The sequence below is a fragment of the Chiloscyllium plagiosum genome, unplaced genomic scaffold, assembly GCF_037043375.1.
Source record: "Chiloscyllium plagiosum isolate Xiang-an unplaced genomic scaffold, Cpla_swu_hap1 HiC_scaffold_4, whole genome shotgun sequence".
NCBI classification, from domain to species: Eukaryota; Metazoa; Chordata; class Chondrichthyes; order Orectolobiformes; family Hemiscylliidae; genus Chiloscyllium; species Chiloscyllium plagiosum.
Window position 1 is genome coordinate 149,102,267 of NW_028270142.1, and position 15,455 is coordinate 149,117,721.

General features: G+C 44.1%; 1 protein-coding gene across 1 annotated transcript in view; it reads left to right on the forward strand.

Moving 5' to 3' along the window:
- Positions 1-15,455, forward strand: part of agap3 (ArfGAP with GTPase domain, ankyrin repeat and PH domain 3) — a 375,300-nt gene that overhangs the window by 156,931 nt on the left and 202,914 nt on the right. The window contains exon 10 of the mRNA XM_043687548.2: positions 2,009-2,113. Within this exon, the coding sequence (XP_043543483.2) occupies positions 2,009-2,113 (105 nt within the window). The remainder of the gene's footprint in view (positions 1-2,008; positions 2,114-15,455) is intronic.

Here is a 15,455-nt window from a genome sequence, read left to right on the forward strand (position 1 = left end):
TGGTCACTCTGTCCTATACTGTCATGGACGGAAGCATCTGCAGCTGGCAGATTGGTGAGGATGACATCAAATATGTTTTTCTTTTGCCACCTGTCACAGACCCAGTCGAGCAGTGATTTGATTTGATTAGATTTATTTATTTATCATCACATGTATTTTGTTACAAAATACACTGAAAGGTGTTGTATAGTATTGCCAGTCTCAAGCGCCATCCTAAAACAATACTAAATCAAAACAAAAATAAACCAAAACATAGACTATAAAGGCAGAAAAATAAAGAAATAACAAAAATGTTATTACAGTCTATACAGTCCTCCATGATGACCCTTGTTGCTAGGCACATGTCCCCTTCACTGCATTGCTGCCACTCTTCAGTGCCATCTCATCTCCATTGTGCTCTTGCCACTATTAACCCTCGCTGGGCCTCACCAGTGCAGATGCCACTGATGACCCCCAGTACTACATTGGCCCAAACTCAACTCTGTCGCCATCATGAGTCTGTTTTAGGCCCACCACGCTGATGCTGCTAATCCCATTGGGTCATGTACTGGGTCCAAACTCACCTTCGCTGCAGCAACCATGAGTTGTCGCTATGAGCATCTTGTCCATGCAGAAGCTGCTGGGAACCCAAACTCACCTCCGCTATGTCCTTTTGGACCTGACCAGCTCTATCAGTAGTGCTGTTGCTGAGCCACTCTTGACAGTGGACATTGAAATCCCCCTGTTATCTGTTCTGTAGATCTCGATATATCTATGATAATGTTTCCTGTTAATGGTGTTCAACAGGGAGGCGTATTTATTCACAAGCTTTGAGGCGGGAGGGAGTGATGGTAATCAGCAGCATGTGTCCTTGTCCATGTTTCATTTGATGCTACTCGTGTGTACGTAGTCAATGTTGAAGATTCCCAGTGCACCTCTCTACACCCAACCATACATCACTCTGCCACCATCTGTGCCAGTGAGACAGACCATACCAAGAGATGGTGGTGGTGATATTCGTGTATGGGATATTGTCTATAAGATATGATTCTGTGAGTATGACTGTGTCAAACTGTTGATTGACTAATGTGTGAGGCAGCTCTCCCAATTTTGGCACTAGCCCCTAGATGTAAATAAGGAGTACTTTATAGGGTTGAGCTTGTCATTATCATTTCTGGAATCTCGGCCAGTGCCAGGTTATTTGCCCTGTTGTATTCCTTTTTTGAGATTTTTCAGTGATTTAATAAAATCGAGTGTCTTGCTAGGCTATTTCAGAGAGCAGTTCAGAGTCCTTTTCATTCCTGGAAGTCTGGAGTTGCGTGTTGCCAATGTGGCAGTATGGTGAGGATGGCAGACTTCCTTCCAAGAATCGATGAAAGTTCAGTAATTCACAATGGTTTCATAGTTTTGTAATTTCAGCTATTTTTTTCATTTTAAATTTCACATTTGCCATGATGTGATTTGAGCTGTGTTGCCAGAGCATTACCCAAATCTCTGGGTTCCTAGTGCAGCAACAATACCGCTGACCCTTCACCTCCACCTCATTTCTGTTTGTGTGGTTCTGTTGCACAAATTGGCTGGTGCACTTCCCTCCATGCCTGTAGCTTGATAAAGTGTTTTCATTAATTAGTAGTAGTAGTGAGCCATGGTGTTCATCTGCACTGTGATTGAGATCCCCTGTCCCAAAGACTTTGTACTGCTATCATTACTGGTATTGACTCACACTGTTCCTCTTGTCATAGATCACTGATAGTAGTTGACAATGCAGTTAAACTCTGTACAGATATTAGCGTTTGAAACATTAGACACTTTTGATAGCTGCAAAACCCATTCCTCCCTAAATGAAAGAATAAACCTCAGCAAACGCTACCACAGCCTTGAGCAATGCTCTGCTGTAATCATGTGATTCATGTATCTGTCATGAAAATTCAGCCAAGCCCCGAAAGTCTGTTGGTGTATCCATTTAGAATATGAAGTTTCCTCTTCCTGTTGGAATATGTAGTTCTGACTTTGTGTTTTTGTCCTTTAGGGGATTCTGTTGAAGAGGAGTGGGAAGTCACTGAACAAAGAATGGAAGAAGAAGTATGTGACACTCTGTGATAATGGTGTTTTGACCTACCATCCCAGTTTACATGTAAGTATTTGATTTCAGCTTATTAAATATGTGACCACATTCTTGAACTGACAATGAATGCTCTGCATAAAAGCACTTTTATTTTTGTTTGAGTATAACTAATGGAGTCAGTAATGGGGAATCAGTGGATGTGGTTTACATGGACTTTCAGAAGGTTTTTGATAAAGACTTACATAAGAGTTTGGCAACTAGAATTAAAGCACATGAGATTTGGGGTCTTGCACTGACGTGGAGAGAGAGAAGTGGTTAGCAGACAGGAAACGAAGAGTAGGAATAAACAGGTCTTTTCCCAAATGACAGGAAGTGACTAATGAGGCACTACAGTGAACAATGCTTGGACCCCAGCTGTTCACAATTTAAATGATTTGGATATGCAAAGTAAAAGTAATATCTCCAAGTTTGCAGAAGACATGAAGCAGGGTGGGAGGGTGAGCTCTGAGGATGCAGCACACATTCACACTCTCTCTCTCATGCACACACACACACAAAAAGTCTGTGGGGTAAATTTGCATTTGCAGAATTATATTTGCAGATGCATTATATTTTTCTCAAAATGTGCACAATCTGCAGGCAGTCAATGTAATATTTTATAAATTCATACTTTGGAAATGGAGCCAGTCTAACCTCACACCTTTAGTGCATTGTCTGAGCTGAAATATCACCTTTTTTAATAAAACCTTAAGTTATCTCGTGAATGTGACTTAAAAGAAGTTCTGGGATTTACATATTAATGAACCGAAACCTGCAGCCCATTCTAAAAGACAAAAGACTTAACAGCAATCTAGGTTTGTTCAATATATCATTTCAGTTGCCTGATACTGTAATCTTTTGCTATAAATTCTGTGTCTGATTTTTTTTATTATTCATTTGTGGGCCTTGAGAGTCACTGGCTGGCCAGTATTGATAGCCCATCCCTGTTTGCCCTTGAGAAGGTGGTGGTGAGCTGCCTTCTTGAATTGCTGCAGACCATGTGCTGTTGGTTGACCCACAATGCCGATAGGGAGGGAATTCCAAGATTTTGACCCAACAACTGTGAAGGAACGGCATTATATTTCCAACTTAGGGTGATGAGTGCCTTGGAGGGGAATTTGCCGCATGTGGTGTTCCCAAGTACCTGCTACCCTTGTCCTTCTAGGTGGAAGTGGTCTTGGGTTTGGAAGCTGCTGTCTAAAGACCTTTGTTGAATTTCTGCAGTGCATCTTGTAGATAGTACACACTGCTGCTACTGAGCGCCGGTGGTGGAGGGATTGAATGTTTGTAGATGTGGTGCCAATAAGCAGGTTGCTTTGTCCTGGATGGTGTCACGCTTCTTGAGTGTTGCTGGAGCTGCCCACATCCAGGCAAGTGGGGAGTATTCCATCACATTCCTGACTTGTACCTTGTAGATGGTGGACAGGCTTTGGGGTGTCAGGAGGTGAGTAACTCACCGCACTGTCCCTAATCTCTGACCTGCTCTTGTAGCCACTGTGTTTATGTGGTGAGTCCAGTTGAGTTTCTGGTCAATGATAACCCCGTGGATGCTGGCAGTGGCGAATTCAGTGATGTTAATACTGTTGAATGTCAAGGGACGGTGGTTAGAGTGTCTTTTATTGGTGATGGTCATTGTCTGTCATTTGTGTGGTTCGAATGTTGCTTGCCATTTGTCAACCCAAGTCTGGATATTGTCCAGATCTTGTTGCATTTGAGCACGGATTGCTTCAGTATCTAAGGAATCATGATTGTGCCAAACACTGCAATCATCGGCGAACATCTCCACTTCTGACTTTAGGATGGAGGAAAGGCCATTGATGAAGCAGCTAAAGATTGTTGGGCCTGGGACACTACCCTGAGGGACTCCTGCAGAGATGTCCTGGAGCTGAGATGATTAACTCTCCACAATCACAACCATCTTCTTTTGTGCCAGATATGACTCTAACCTGCAGAGTGTTTGTCCCGTGATACCCATTAATTCCAGTTTTGCTAGGACTCCTTGATGCCATACCTGGTCAAATGCGACCTTGATGTCAAGGGCTGTCACTCTCATTTCACCTCTAGTATTCAGCTGTTTTGTCCATGTTTAAACCAAGGCTGTACTGAGATCAGGAGCTGAGTGACCTCTGGTGAAACCCAAACTGGATGTCACTGAGCAGGGTGTTGCTGAGCGGGTGCTGCTTGATAGCGCTGTTGATGACCCTTCCATCACGTTACTGATGATGGAGAGGAGACTGGGCAGTAATTGGCCAGGTTGGATTTGTCCTGCTTTTTGTGTACAGGACATACCTGGGAAATTTCCCACATTGTCGGGTAGTTGCCAGTGTTGTAACTGTACTGAAACAGCTTGACTAGGGGAGCAGCAAGTTCTGAAGCACACGTCTTCAGTACTATTGCGGGAATGTTATCAGGCCCTATTGCTTTTGCAGTGCCTCCAGCCATTCCTTGACATCACATGGAGTGAATCGAATTGTCTGGAGACTGTATCTGTGATGCGGGGGACCACTGGAGGAGCCCGAGATGGATCATCCACTTGGCATTTCTGACTGAAGGTTACTGCAAATATTTCAGCCTTATCTTTTGCACTGATGTGCTGGGCTCCTCCATCATTGAGGATGGGGATATTTGTAGAGTCTTCTCCTCCATTGAGTTGTTGAATTATCCACCACCATTCACAACTGGGTGTGGAAGGACTGCAGAGCTTAGATCTGATCCTTTGGTTGTGGGATCGTTTAGCTCTGTCTATCTCTTGCTGTTTATGCCGTTTGGCAAGTAGTCCTATTTGGTGTCTTCACCAGGTTGACATCTCATTTTTAGATATGCCTGGTGCTGCTCTTGGCATGCCCTTCTGCACTCTCCATTGAACCAGGGTTGATCCCCTGACTTGATGGTAATGGTTGAATGGGGGATATGCTGGGCCATGAGGTTACAGATTGTGCTGGAGTCCAGTTCTGCTTCTGTTAATGGTCCACAGTGCATCACGGACACCCAGTGTTGAGCTGCTAGATCGGTTCAAAGTCTATCCCATTTAGCATAGTGATAGTGCCACACAACACGGTGGGGGTACTTCTCAATGTGAAGGCGAGACTTTGTCTCCACAAGGACAGTGAGGTGGTCACTTTTACCGATACTGTCATGGACAGATGCTTCTGCAGCCGGAAGATTAGAAAGGATGAGGTCAAGAATGTTTTTTCCACTTGTTGGTACTTTTACCCCCTGCTGCAGACCCAGTCTGGCCGTTATATCCTTCAGGATCCGACCAGCTCGATCAGTAATGCTGCTGCCGAGCCACTCTTGGTGGTGAACATTGAAATCTCCCACCCAGAATCCATTTTGTGCTCTTGCCACCCCCTGTGCTTCCTCCAAGTGTTGTTTAATATGGAGGATACTGATTCATCAGCCGAAGGAGGACGGTACGTGGTAACCAGTAAGATGTTTCCTTGCTCATGTTTAACCTGAAACCATGAGACCTCATGGAGTCCGCGTCAATGTGAAGGACTCCCAGGGAAACTCTCTCCCAGCTGTATCCCACTGTGCCACCACCTCTGCTGGGTCTGTCCTGCAGGTGGAACAGGACTTATCTTAGGATGGTAATGGTCGTGTCTGGCGTGTTATCTGTAAGGTATGATTCCATAAGAATGACTATGTTGGGCTGTTGCTTGACTAGTCTGTGAGACAGCTCTCCCAATCTCCCCCAGATGTTCATGAGGAGGACTTTGCACGGTTGTTTGTGCTTTTGCCATTGACCTTTTTCAAGGTCAATGTCAGGTTGTTCTTGCAGTTTCGTTTCTTTGTTGTGACTTTTTAGTGATCCTGTTCCATAGCTACCTGATGAAGAAGCATCGCTACGAAAGCTAGTGCTTCCAAATAAACCTGTTGGATTATAACCTGGTGTTATGTGATTTTTTAACTTTGGAAAAAGTGAGGACTGCAGATGCTGGAAATCAGAATCTAGATTAGAGTGGTGCTGGAAAAGCACAGCAGGTCAGGCAGCATCTGAGCAGCAGGAAAATCTACGTTTTGAGCAAAAGCCCTTCATTCCTGATGAAGGGCTTTTGTCCTAAACATCGATTTTCCTGCTGCTCAGATGCTGCCTGACCTGCTGTGCTTTTCCAGCACCACTCTAATCTAGACTGATTGTTAACTTTGTCCATCTCAGTCCAACACCGGCTCCTCTATATCATAGCCATACCTAGGAACAGGAGTAGTTAGAAGAGACTTTGACACTGACTCTGATCTCCAGCATCTGCAGTCCTCACTTTCTACACTGGAATAGGCTATTCAACCTCTTGAGCGTGTTACATCGTTCAATGAGATCATGGCTAATAGTTGGCCTAACTACATGTATCTGCCTTTTAATACCGTTGCTTAATGAAAACATTATCTATCTCCAGTTGAAAACTAACAACTAATCCAGCATCAACAGCCCTTTGTAGAAGAGAGTTCCAAACCTCTTCCACCGTTTGTGTGTAGAAGTGCTTCCTAACATCACTCCTGAACGGTCTGGCCTTAACATTTAGACCATGTCCCTTAATTCTAGAAAAGTTTACTTTTATCTACCCTGTCATTTTTTGTTAATTATCTTGAAAACGTCAATCCAATCATCCCTTAACCTCCTTAATTCTAGAGAAAACAGTCCTAATATGTATGATCTTTCTTTGTAACTTCACTCCTGAAGACCAGGTATATTTCTTGTCAATCTAATTTTTGCTCCCTCCAAGGCCAGTATATCTTCCCAAAGGTGTGTTGCTCAGATCTGCTCACTGTTCTCCAATTAGCACCTAATCATGATTTTATATAGCTGCTGTATAACTTCTGTATCCCTATACTCCTGTCTTCTAGTTTTAAAACCCAGCATTTCATTAGTTTCCTTGATTATTTTCTGCACCTGTTGGTGGCATTTTGAATTGATTTGACTTGATTTGTTATTGTCACGTACCGAGATACACTGAAAAGTATTGTTTTGCCTGCTATCCAGGCAAATAATACCTTCTGTCAGTACATCAGGGGTAATAGAACAGAATGCAAAATATAGTGTTGCAGCTACAGAGAAAATGCAGGGAAAGATCAACTCTAACGTATGAAAGGTTGTTTACAAAATTGATAACAGCAGGGAAGAAGCTGCTCTTGAATCTGTTGATATGTGTTTTAATGCTTCTGTATCTGCCTGATAGAAGAGGGTGGAAGAAAGTATAACTGGGGTGGGAGGCATGCAAAAAAGCACCTGGACTTCCAAGTCTCTGAACATCCACTGTGTTTAACTTCATACCATCTACAAAATACACTGATCTATGCTTTCAGTCCAAAATGATGGATAACCTCATACTGGCTTCCATTGAACTCCATCTGTCAGAGTTTTGCTCATTCATCTAGTCTAAGTCTCTTTGTAATTTTATACTATGTTTTTGCTGTCTACAATGTCGCCTAACTTTGTGACATCAACAAATTGGATATATGACTTTCTGTGCCATTCTACAATCATTAACAAATAATGTCAATAATTGAGGCCCTAACTCAGATCTGTGTGGGACAGCACTGGTCACATGCTGCCAGTTTGAGTACCTACCCATTATCCCTACTTTCTGTTGCCTATCACTCAACCTATTTCCCAGCCATGTCAACCCTGACAGCCTATGGAAGTCTTTATAAACAGCATCCATAGACATTCCTCTGTCCATTTCCATAGCGAGCTCTTCAAAAGATTCAGTGACGTTAGTCAAGCATGACCTACCTATCATGAATTCATGGTTCTCTTCCTGATTAAGTGAATCAATGTGTTCAGTTAGTACATCCTTAATTATAGACTCCAACAATTTCTCTGCCATAGATGTTTGGTTAACTGGTCTGTAATTCCCTGGTTTTCCTCTCCCACCCTTCTTAAAAAGCAGAGGCATACGTGCAATTATCCAATCCATAGAGATGACTTCTGAATGTAGGGAACTCTGAAAGATTATAGTTAGGACGTTGACAATGTGCTCCCATACTTCCTTTAACATGGAAACTGTTTAAACCCTGGGAATTTATTACTCATTAATTCCAGTAATTTCCTCATTATTGATGTTTAACGTATGTTAATTTCATTCAGTCTCTGTCCCCGATCCATTATTAATTTACTTGCGACTTCTGGCAAGCTATTTTGCATTTCTACTGTAAATATTGAGGCAAGGTAATTATTCAGTATGTCTGCCTTTTCCCCATTGTTATTGACAGGATCCCCAATTTCAGTCTTTAGTAGGCCAACATTGCTCCTCAGCAACCACTTTTCCTTTATGTAACTATAACATGCCTTCTTACTGAATTTGATGTCCCTGGTATGTTTCCTTTCATAATCCCTTTTAGTAGCTCTTATAATCTCTTTGTGGTCCTTTTGCTGGTCTTTCTATCTTTCCCATTCAACAGGATCTGTGTTGTTTTTGCATTTTTCTAAGCTGTTCCTGTTAGTTTTGTGATTTCTGCTGTCACTGACTACTTTTTTCATATCCCTTCTCAGGGGTATGAACATAGTGGCTATAAGTGCAGGTCAGAGACTAGGAATAATTCATTTCCTGACTCCCCAAAGCCTGTCCATCATCTAAGGCAGAAGTCAAGAGTGTGATGGAATACTGCAGGGATGAGTGCAGCCCCTATAACACTCAAGAAGCCTGACACCATCCAGGACAAAGCAGCCTGTTTGATTGGCACCACGTCCACAAACATTCACTCCCTCCACCACCGATGCTCAGTAGCTGCAGTGTGTATAATATACAAGAGATTCACAAAGATCCTTGGATAGCACCTTCCAAACTTATGACCACTTCCATCTCGAAGGACAAGGGCAGCAAATACATGGGAACACCATCCCCTGCAAGTTCCCCTCCAAGCCACTCCCCATCCTGACTTGGAAATACATCACCATTCCGTCATTATTGCTGGGTCAATATCCTAGAAGTCCCCCCTTGAGAGCATTATGGGTTTACCGACATCACATGGACTGCAGTGGTTCAAGAAGGCAACTCACCACTATACCCTCAATGGGCAATTAAGGATGGTGTCATAAATGGTGGACCAGTCAGCAATACTCACATCCTAGGAATGAATATTTTAAGAAAAGGCCACAGATGGAGTGGTGTACACAGTTATCGTCATCGGGCTTTAAGAAGGTATAGAGGGCATTTCACCAGAATTGATCCAGGGATAATTGAATTTAGTTACATGGTTCAGTTAAAAAAGCTGATGTTTTTTACTTTCGAGCCAAGGAGATCTGTCAAGGTCTACAAGATTATGATCAGTCTTGAAAAGGTAGACAAAGGAAAGCTGTTCCTGTCAGCTGATGGTAAATAATCTAGGAGTCACAGATTGAAGGTTTTGGACAGGACACGGGGTGGGGTGGAAGGGGATTGTGAGGAAAATGTGAGGACACAGTAGCACTGTGCTGCTGGCAGCCTATGAGGGTGGAGATGATCTATGATTTGACAGAGATTGAACAGGCTTAATGGCTACAAATGTGTAGGGCTGCGGGAATTGAAGGAGAAATGAAACTGTCTTGACTGCTCTGTGTAAGGTTGACATGGACTTGATGGGCTGAAAGGCCTCCCACTGTGCAGTAACGACTTGATGATTCTGGGAGAGAGTTAATTATCCAAGATTATTGCTATACTTGGTGAAGTAGGACTCACAGCGAGAAAAATAATTGCATTAAAGTTTAAAATACAATTTACAAATCATTTATTAATTTCTGTCATAATGACCAGCTGACTGCACCTAACAATTGTACAAATGTGATGATTGTCTATTCGGCTTCACAGTAAAACTCTCGTTCTGAATTAGTAAGCTCTGGATTCAAGTCCAACACCAGGACCAGTGGAGAGTGTTCCCATTGATTCCAGTGTTGCGCAAGCCTCTTGATGCCACCGTTGGTCAAACGTAGCCGAGATGTCAAGGCTGTTAGTCTTATCTCCCCTCTGGAATTCAGCTCTTTTGTCAATGTTTGAACCAAGGCTGGAATGAGATCAGGAACTGAGTAGCACCGGCAAAACTCAAACTGTGTGTCACTGAGCAGGAGCGGGTGCTGCTTGATAGCACTGTCGATGATAGTTTCCATCACTTTACTGATGATCAAGAGGAAATTGATGGGATAGTAATTGGCCAGATTGACCATTCAAAATATATGTTTTCAACAAGGAGATAGATTTCGCTGGTGTGGCTAAAGGGATCAAGGGTATCGGGGAAGGTGGGATTAGGTCATTGAGCTAGATCAGCCATGATTATATTGAATGGTGGATCAGGTTTGATGGGCTGAATGGCCTACTTCTGCTCCTAGCTTCTATGTCTGTGTGTTTGGATTAGTCCTGGTTTTTTTGTGCACAGAACATAACTGGGCAATTTTCCACAATGTCAGGTAGATGGCATAGTTATAGCTGGACGAGAACAGCTTGGCCAGGAATGTGATAAGTTCTGGAGAACAAATGCCTTCTGGTACTTCATTTCACTTTCTGTTTGCATCAGACATTCTTTGTGTTCTGTGATATTAAGTAAGTGTGATAACTCTGCATACCAACTGCTGTCCAGATCATTATCACTGTGATGTGTGTCTGATCTCAGCATCACTTGAGGGGGGTGGGGAGTGGTGTCTCTGTCTCTTTGATCTCAGTCTCCCTTCAGTGTGAGTGTGTCTGAGCTCAGCATCACTCTCGGATGTGCGTGAGTGTGTGAGAGAGAGAGATCTCAGTGTCACTCTGGTGTGGAATAAAGAATCTACTGATGACAGTGAAACCATTATAGATTGTCAGAAAAACCCATCTGGCTCACAAATATCTTTTATGTGACTCCAGACCCACAGCGATGTAGCTGACTCTCAGCTACCTTCTGAAATGGCCAAGCAAGCCACTCAGTTCTATCAATCACTATAAATTCTCAGCAAAGACATTAAATCAATGAACTGTCATATATAGAATTAGGGGCATAGGTTTAAGGTGAGAGGGGGAAGGTTTAAAGGAGATGTGCGAGGAAATTGTTTTACACAGATGATGGTAGATGCCTGGGACATTTTAGAGGCATTTAGACAGACACGTGAACAGTGATATGGACCAAATGCAGACAGATGGGATTAGTTTGGGTTGGTATCATGGTTGGCACAGGAAAAGTGGGCTAAAGAGCCTGTTCCTGTGCTGTTCCACTGTACTGTGTGAACAGCCTTTGAAGAGAGACTGGATCAGGTAGGACTATATGCACTGGAGTTTAGAAGATTGGGGTGGCGGGGGATGGTTTATTATGGACCTACAAATTTCTAGCAGTACTAGATAGGGAAAATATAAGAAGGATGCTCCCTATAACCAGGGAGACCAGGCCCAGGGGGTCACAGTCTAAGGATATAGGTTAGGCCTTTTAGGACCGAGTTGAGGAGAAATATCTTCACCCGGAGTGTGGGGAGCCTGTGGAATTCTCTATTATAGAAAGTGGTTTTGCCCAAAATATTGAATGTTTTCAAGAAGGAGTTAGATACAGTTCCTAGGGCTGGAGGGATCGCAGGGTATGGGGGAGAAAGCAGGAACAGGGGACTGAGTTGGATGATCACCATCAGCATATCGACTGGCAGAGCAGGCTCAAAGGGCCGAATAGCCTACTCCTACACCTATTTTCTTTACTTCCATGGGTCACTCTGTGTTTAACATGGGTGAGCTCAGTGTCACTCTGTGTTTAATGTGGCTGAGCTCAGTGTCACTCTGTGTTTAATGTGGCTGACCTCAGTGTCACTCTGTTTTAAAAGTCTTGTTTAGATCCATGGACTCTGCAGTGTGCATTGCTATGTTGGTGCCAGCTGTTTGTATTCTTTGTCCAACAGTGCCCTCTTCTCTCCCAGTCATGTAACATGTAATTTGTAATCAGTCACTCCTTTCTTTACTCCTTTATTTATTTTGTCCTGCATTATCCAGGATGTCCAGTCTATAATCTTTGAATTGTCCATGTACTGCCCCTGGGTTGCTCTGAGTTCATCACTGTTCAGCCCATGAGGCTGTTTTATTTTGAATCTCCTGGCTGGGTACTGAAGTTGGAGTACTTGCCTGTTCTAAGTGCTGTGTCTCCATATGACTGCCTCATTTTCATGTATCTAAATGTGCTGTTGAGGTTATAAAAACAGCATTAAATCCTCATGGTCATTAGCAGTGGTTCTACAGAAATAGAAATTAATAGACAATAAATTATTATTTTATATTTTATTGCATGCATGATGAGCTTCCTAATACTTTTTGAATTACTTAAAGCAAATGATTTATTGCAGTGTTCTGGCCACTCAAAGACAAGTCAGTGCTGAAAAATCCTTCAGATGAGGAATGCGATATTTTGTTGTGAAGTGTTGCACTTGAATGTCGATCAGTAAACTGTTGCAGTAGCCAGTGCAGTGAGGACTCTGGTCAGAATTGCTTAGCAATCTTCTTCCTGATTACTGTCAAGTGATCCCTGGGTTAGAGAGAGAAGGGGGGGAAATCAGCCATGGTTCCTGTTCCTGATCACTGTCCGGTGATCCCCTTATTTTTGAGAGAGAGAGAGAGAGACACAGAGGGAAACCAGCCGTTATACTCATACCATTCAAGGCTATGGACCTAGACAGTAAAGCAAGACTAGGGTAATTTACCATACGCTTGGTAGTTCAGATTCTATGGGCTGAAGGGCCTTTTCCATCCTATATGATTCTGCAGTTCATGTTTACTCAATACACCTGTTATCCACCCTCTCTTACTAACACTCCCTTGCTTGTTCCCTCTACATCTCACACCCACCCTGTCTTCTTTTCCAGGCCTCTTCCTCTCGCCCCACCTTCCTCTCTCACTCACTCATGTTCCTTTCCAACCTCCCTCATCCATTCAGCCCCCTTCACCTGTCCATTCTCCTGCAGTCTCTTCCTCTCAGATACATCCACACCCCCCCACACCCATATTCAGCCCCCACACCCATACACACAGACCTACACACGTTGACCCACCAACACAATCACACCCATAGTCCCATACACAGACACCACTCAAGCACTCAGAGCCCACCCCCTCTTTGTCTGTCTCATACACACACACACACACACACACACACACACACACACACACACACACACACACACACACACACACACACACACACACACACACACACACACACACACACACACCAGGCCTACCTACCCACAAGTGCAAACACACACACACACACAAGTGATAAGGCGAGTTGAGAGTAACAGCCTTTGACATCAAGGCAATATTTGACTGAGTGTGGCATCAGGGAATCCTAGCAAAAGAATCAGTGGGTAACCATTGATCCATCAATTATCTCAGCTCCAGGTCATTTCTACAGGAGTTCCTCAAGGTAGTGTCCTAGGCTCAACCATCTTCAACTACTTCATCCATCATAAGTTCCGAAGTGTGGACGTTCACAGATGTTTGCACCATTCACGATCCTTCAGGTAGTGAAGGAGTCCATGTTCAAATGCAATAGGATCTGGATAATATCCAGGCTTGGGCTGACAAGTGGCAAGTAACATTCGTGTCACACAAATGCCAGACAATGACCATAACCATTGTCCCTTGGTATTCAATGTATTACCATCACTGAATCCCTATCAACCTCCTTGGGGCTATCATTGTCCAGAAACTCAAACTGACCTGCTTTCTAAATACAAAGGCTACAAAAGCAAATGAGAGGCAAGGAATCCTGAGGCAAGTAATTCACTTCCTGATTACTTAAAGCCTGTCCACCATCTACAAGAGCTGAAAATGTGTTGCTGGAAAAGCACAGCAGGTCAGGCAGCATCCAGGGAACAGGAGAATCGATGTTTCGGGCATAAGCCCTTCTTCAGGAATGAGGAAAGTTTGTCCAGCAGGCTAAGATAAAAGGTAGGGAGGAGGGACTTGGGGGAGGGGCGTCGGAAATGTGATAGGTGGAAGGAGGTCAAGGTGAGGGTGATAGGTCAGACTGGGGTGGGGTCGGAGAGGTCAGGAAGAAGATTGCAGGTTAGGAAGGCGGTGCTGAATTTGATGGATTTGACTGAGACAAGGTGGGGGGGAGGGGAAATGAGGAAACTGGTGAAATCTGAGTTCATCCCTTGTAGTTGGAGGGTTCCTAGGCGGAAGATGAGGCGTTCTTCCTCCAACCACAAGGGATGAACTCGGATTTCACCAGTTTCCTCATTTCCCCTCCCCCCCACCTTGTCTCAGTCAAATCCATCAAATTCAGCACCGCCTTCCTAACCTGCAATCTTCTTCCTGACCTCTCCGACCCCACCCCAGTCTGACCTATCACCCTCACCTTGACCTCCTTCCACCTATCACATTTCCGATGCCCCTCCCCCAAGTCCCTCCTCCCTACCTTTTATCTTAGCCTGCTGGACAAACTTTCCTCATTCCTGAAGAAGGGCTTATGCCCGAAACGTCGATTCTCCTGTTCCCTGGATGCTGCCTGACCTGCTGTGCTTTTCCAGCAACACATTTTCAGCTCTGATCTCCAGCATCTGCAGACCTCACTTTCTCCACCATCTACAAGACACAAGTCAGGAATGTGATGGAATCCTGCCCTCTTGGCTGGATGGGTCCAGCTCCAACAACACTCAAGAAACTTAATACCATCTAGGACAAAGCTGCCTACTTGAGTGGCACTGCATCCACAGGCATCCACTTCCTCCACCACAGACTCTCAGTGGCAGCAGTGTGTACCATTTACAAGATACACCACAGGAATTCATCAAAGATCCTCAGACAGCTTCTTCCAAACCCACAACTACTTCCATCTGGAAGGACAAAGCAGATACAGGGGAACATCACACCCTGCAAGTCCCCCTCCACGTCAGGTCGGTGGCTCAGTGGTTAACGCTGCTGCCTCACAGAACTAGGGACCTGAGTTCGATTCCAGCCTCGGGCAACTATCTGTGTGGAACTTGCAAATTCTCCCCTTGTTTGCGTGGGTTTCCTCTGGGGGCTCCGGTTCCTTCCCACAATCCAAACATGTGCAAGTTAGATTAATTGACCATGCTAAATTGCCAATAGTGTTCAGAGATGTGTGGGTTAGGTGCATTAGTCAGAGGTAAATGTAAAGTAATAGGGTAAGGGAATGGGTCTGGATGGGTTACTCTTCGGAGGGTCGGTGTGGACTTGTTGGGCCAAAGAAGGGCCTGTTTCCATGCTGTAGGGATTCTGTGAAGTCACTCACTATCCTGACTTGGAAATGTATCCCCATTCTCTCACTGTCACTGGCTCAAAATTGTGGAACTCCTTCCCTGTGGGCATTATGGGTCAACATGGACTGCAGCAGTTCAGGAAGGTAGCTCACCACCACCTTCTCAAAGGCCAACTAGGGATGGGCAATAAATGCGAGACAAACAGTGATGCTTACCTGTGGTGAGTGATTAGAA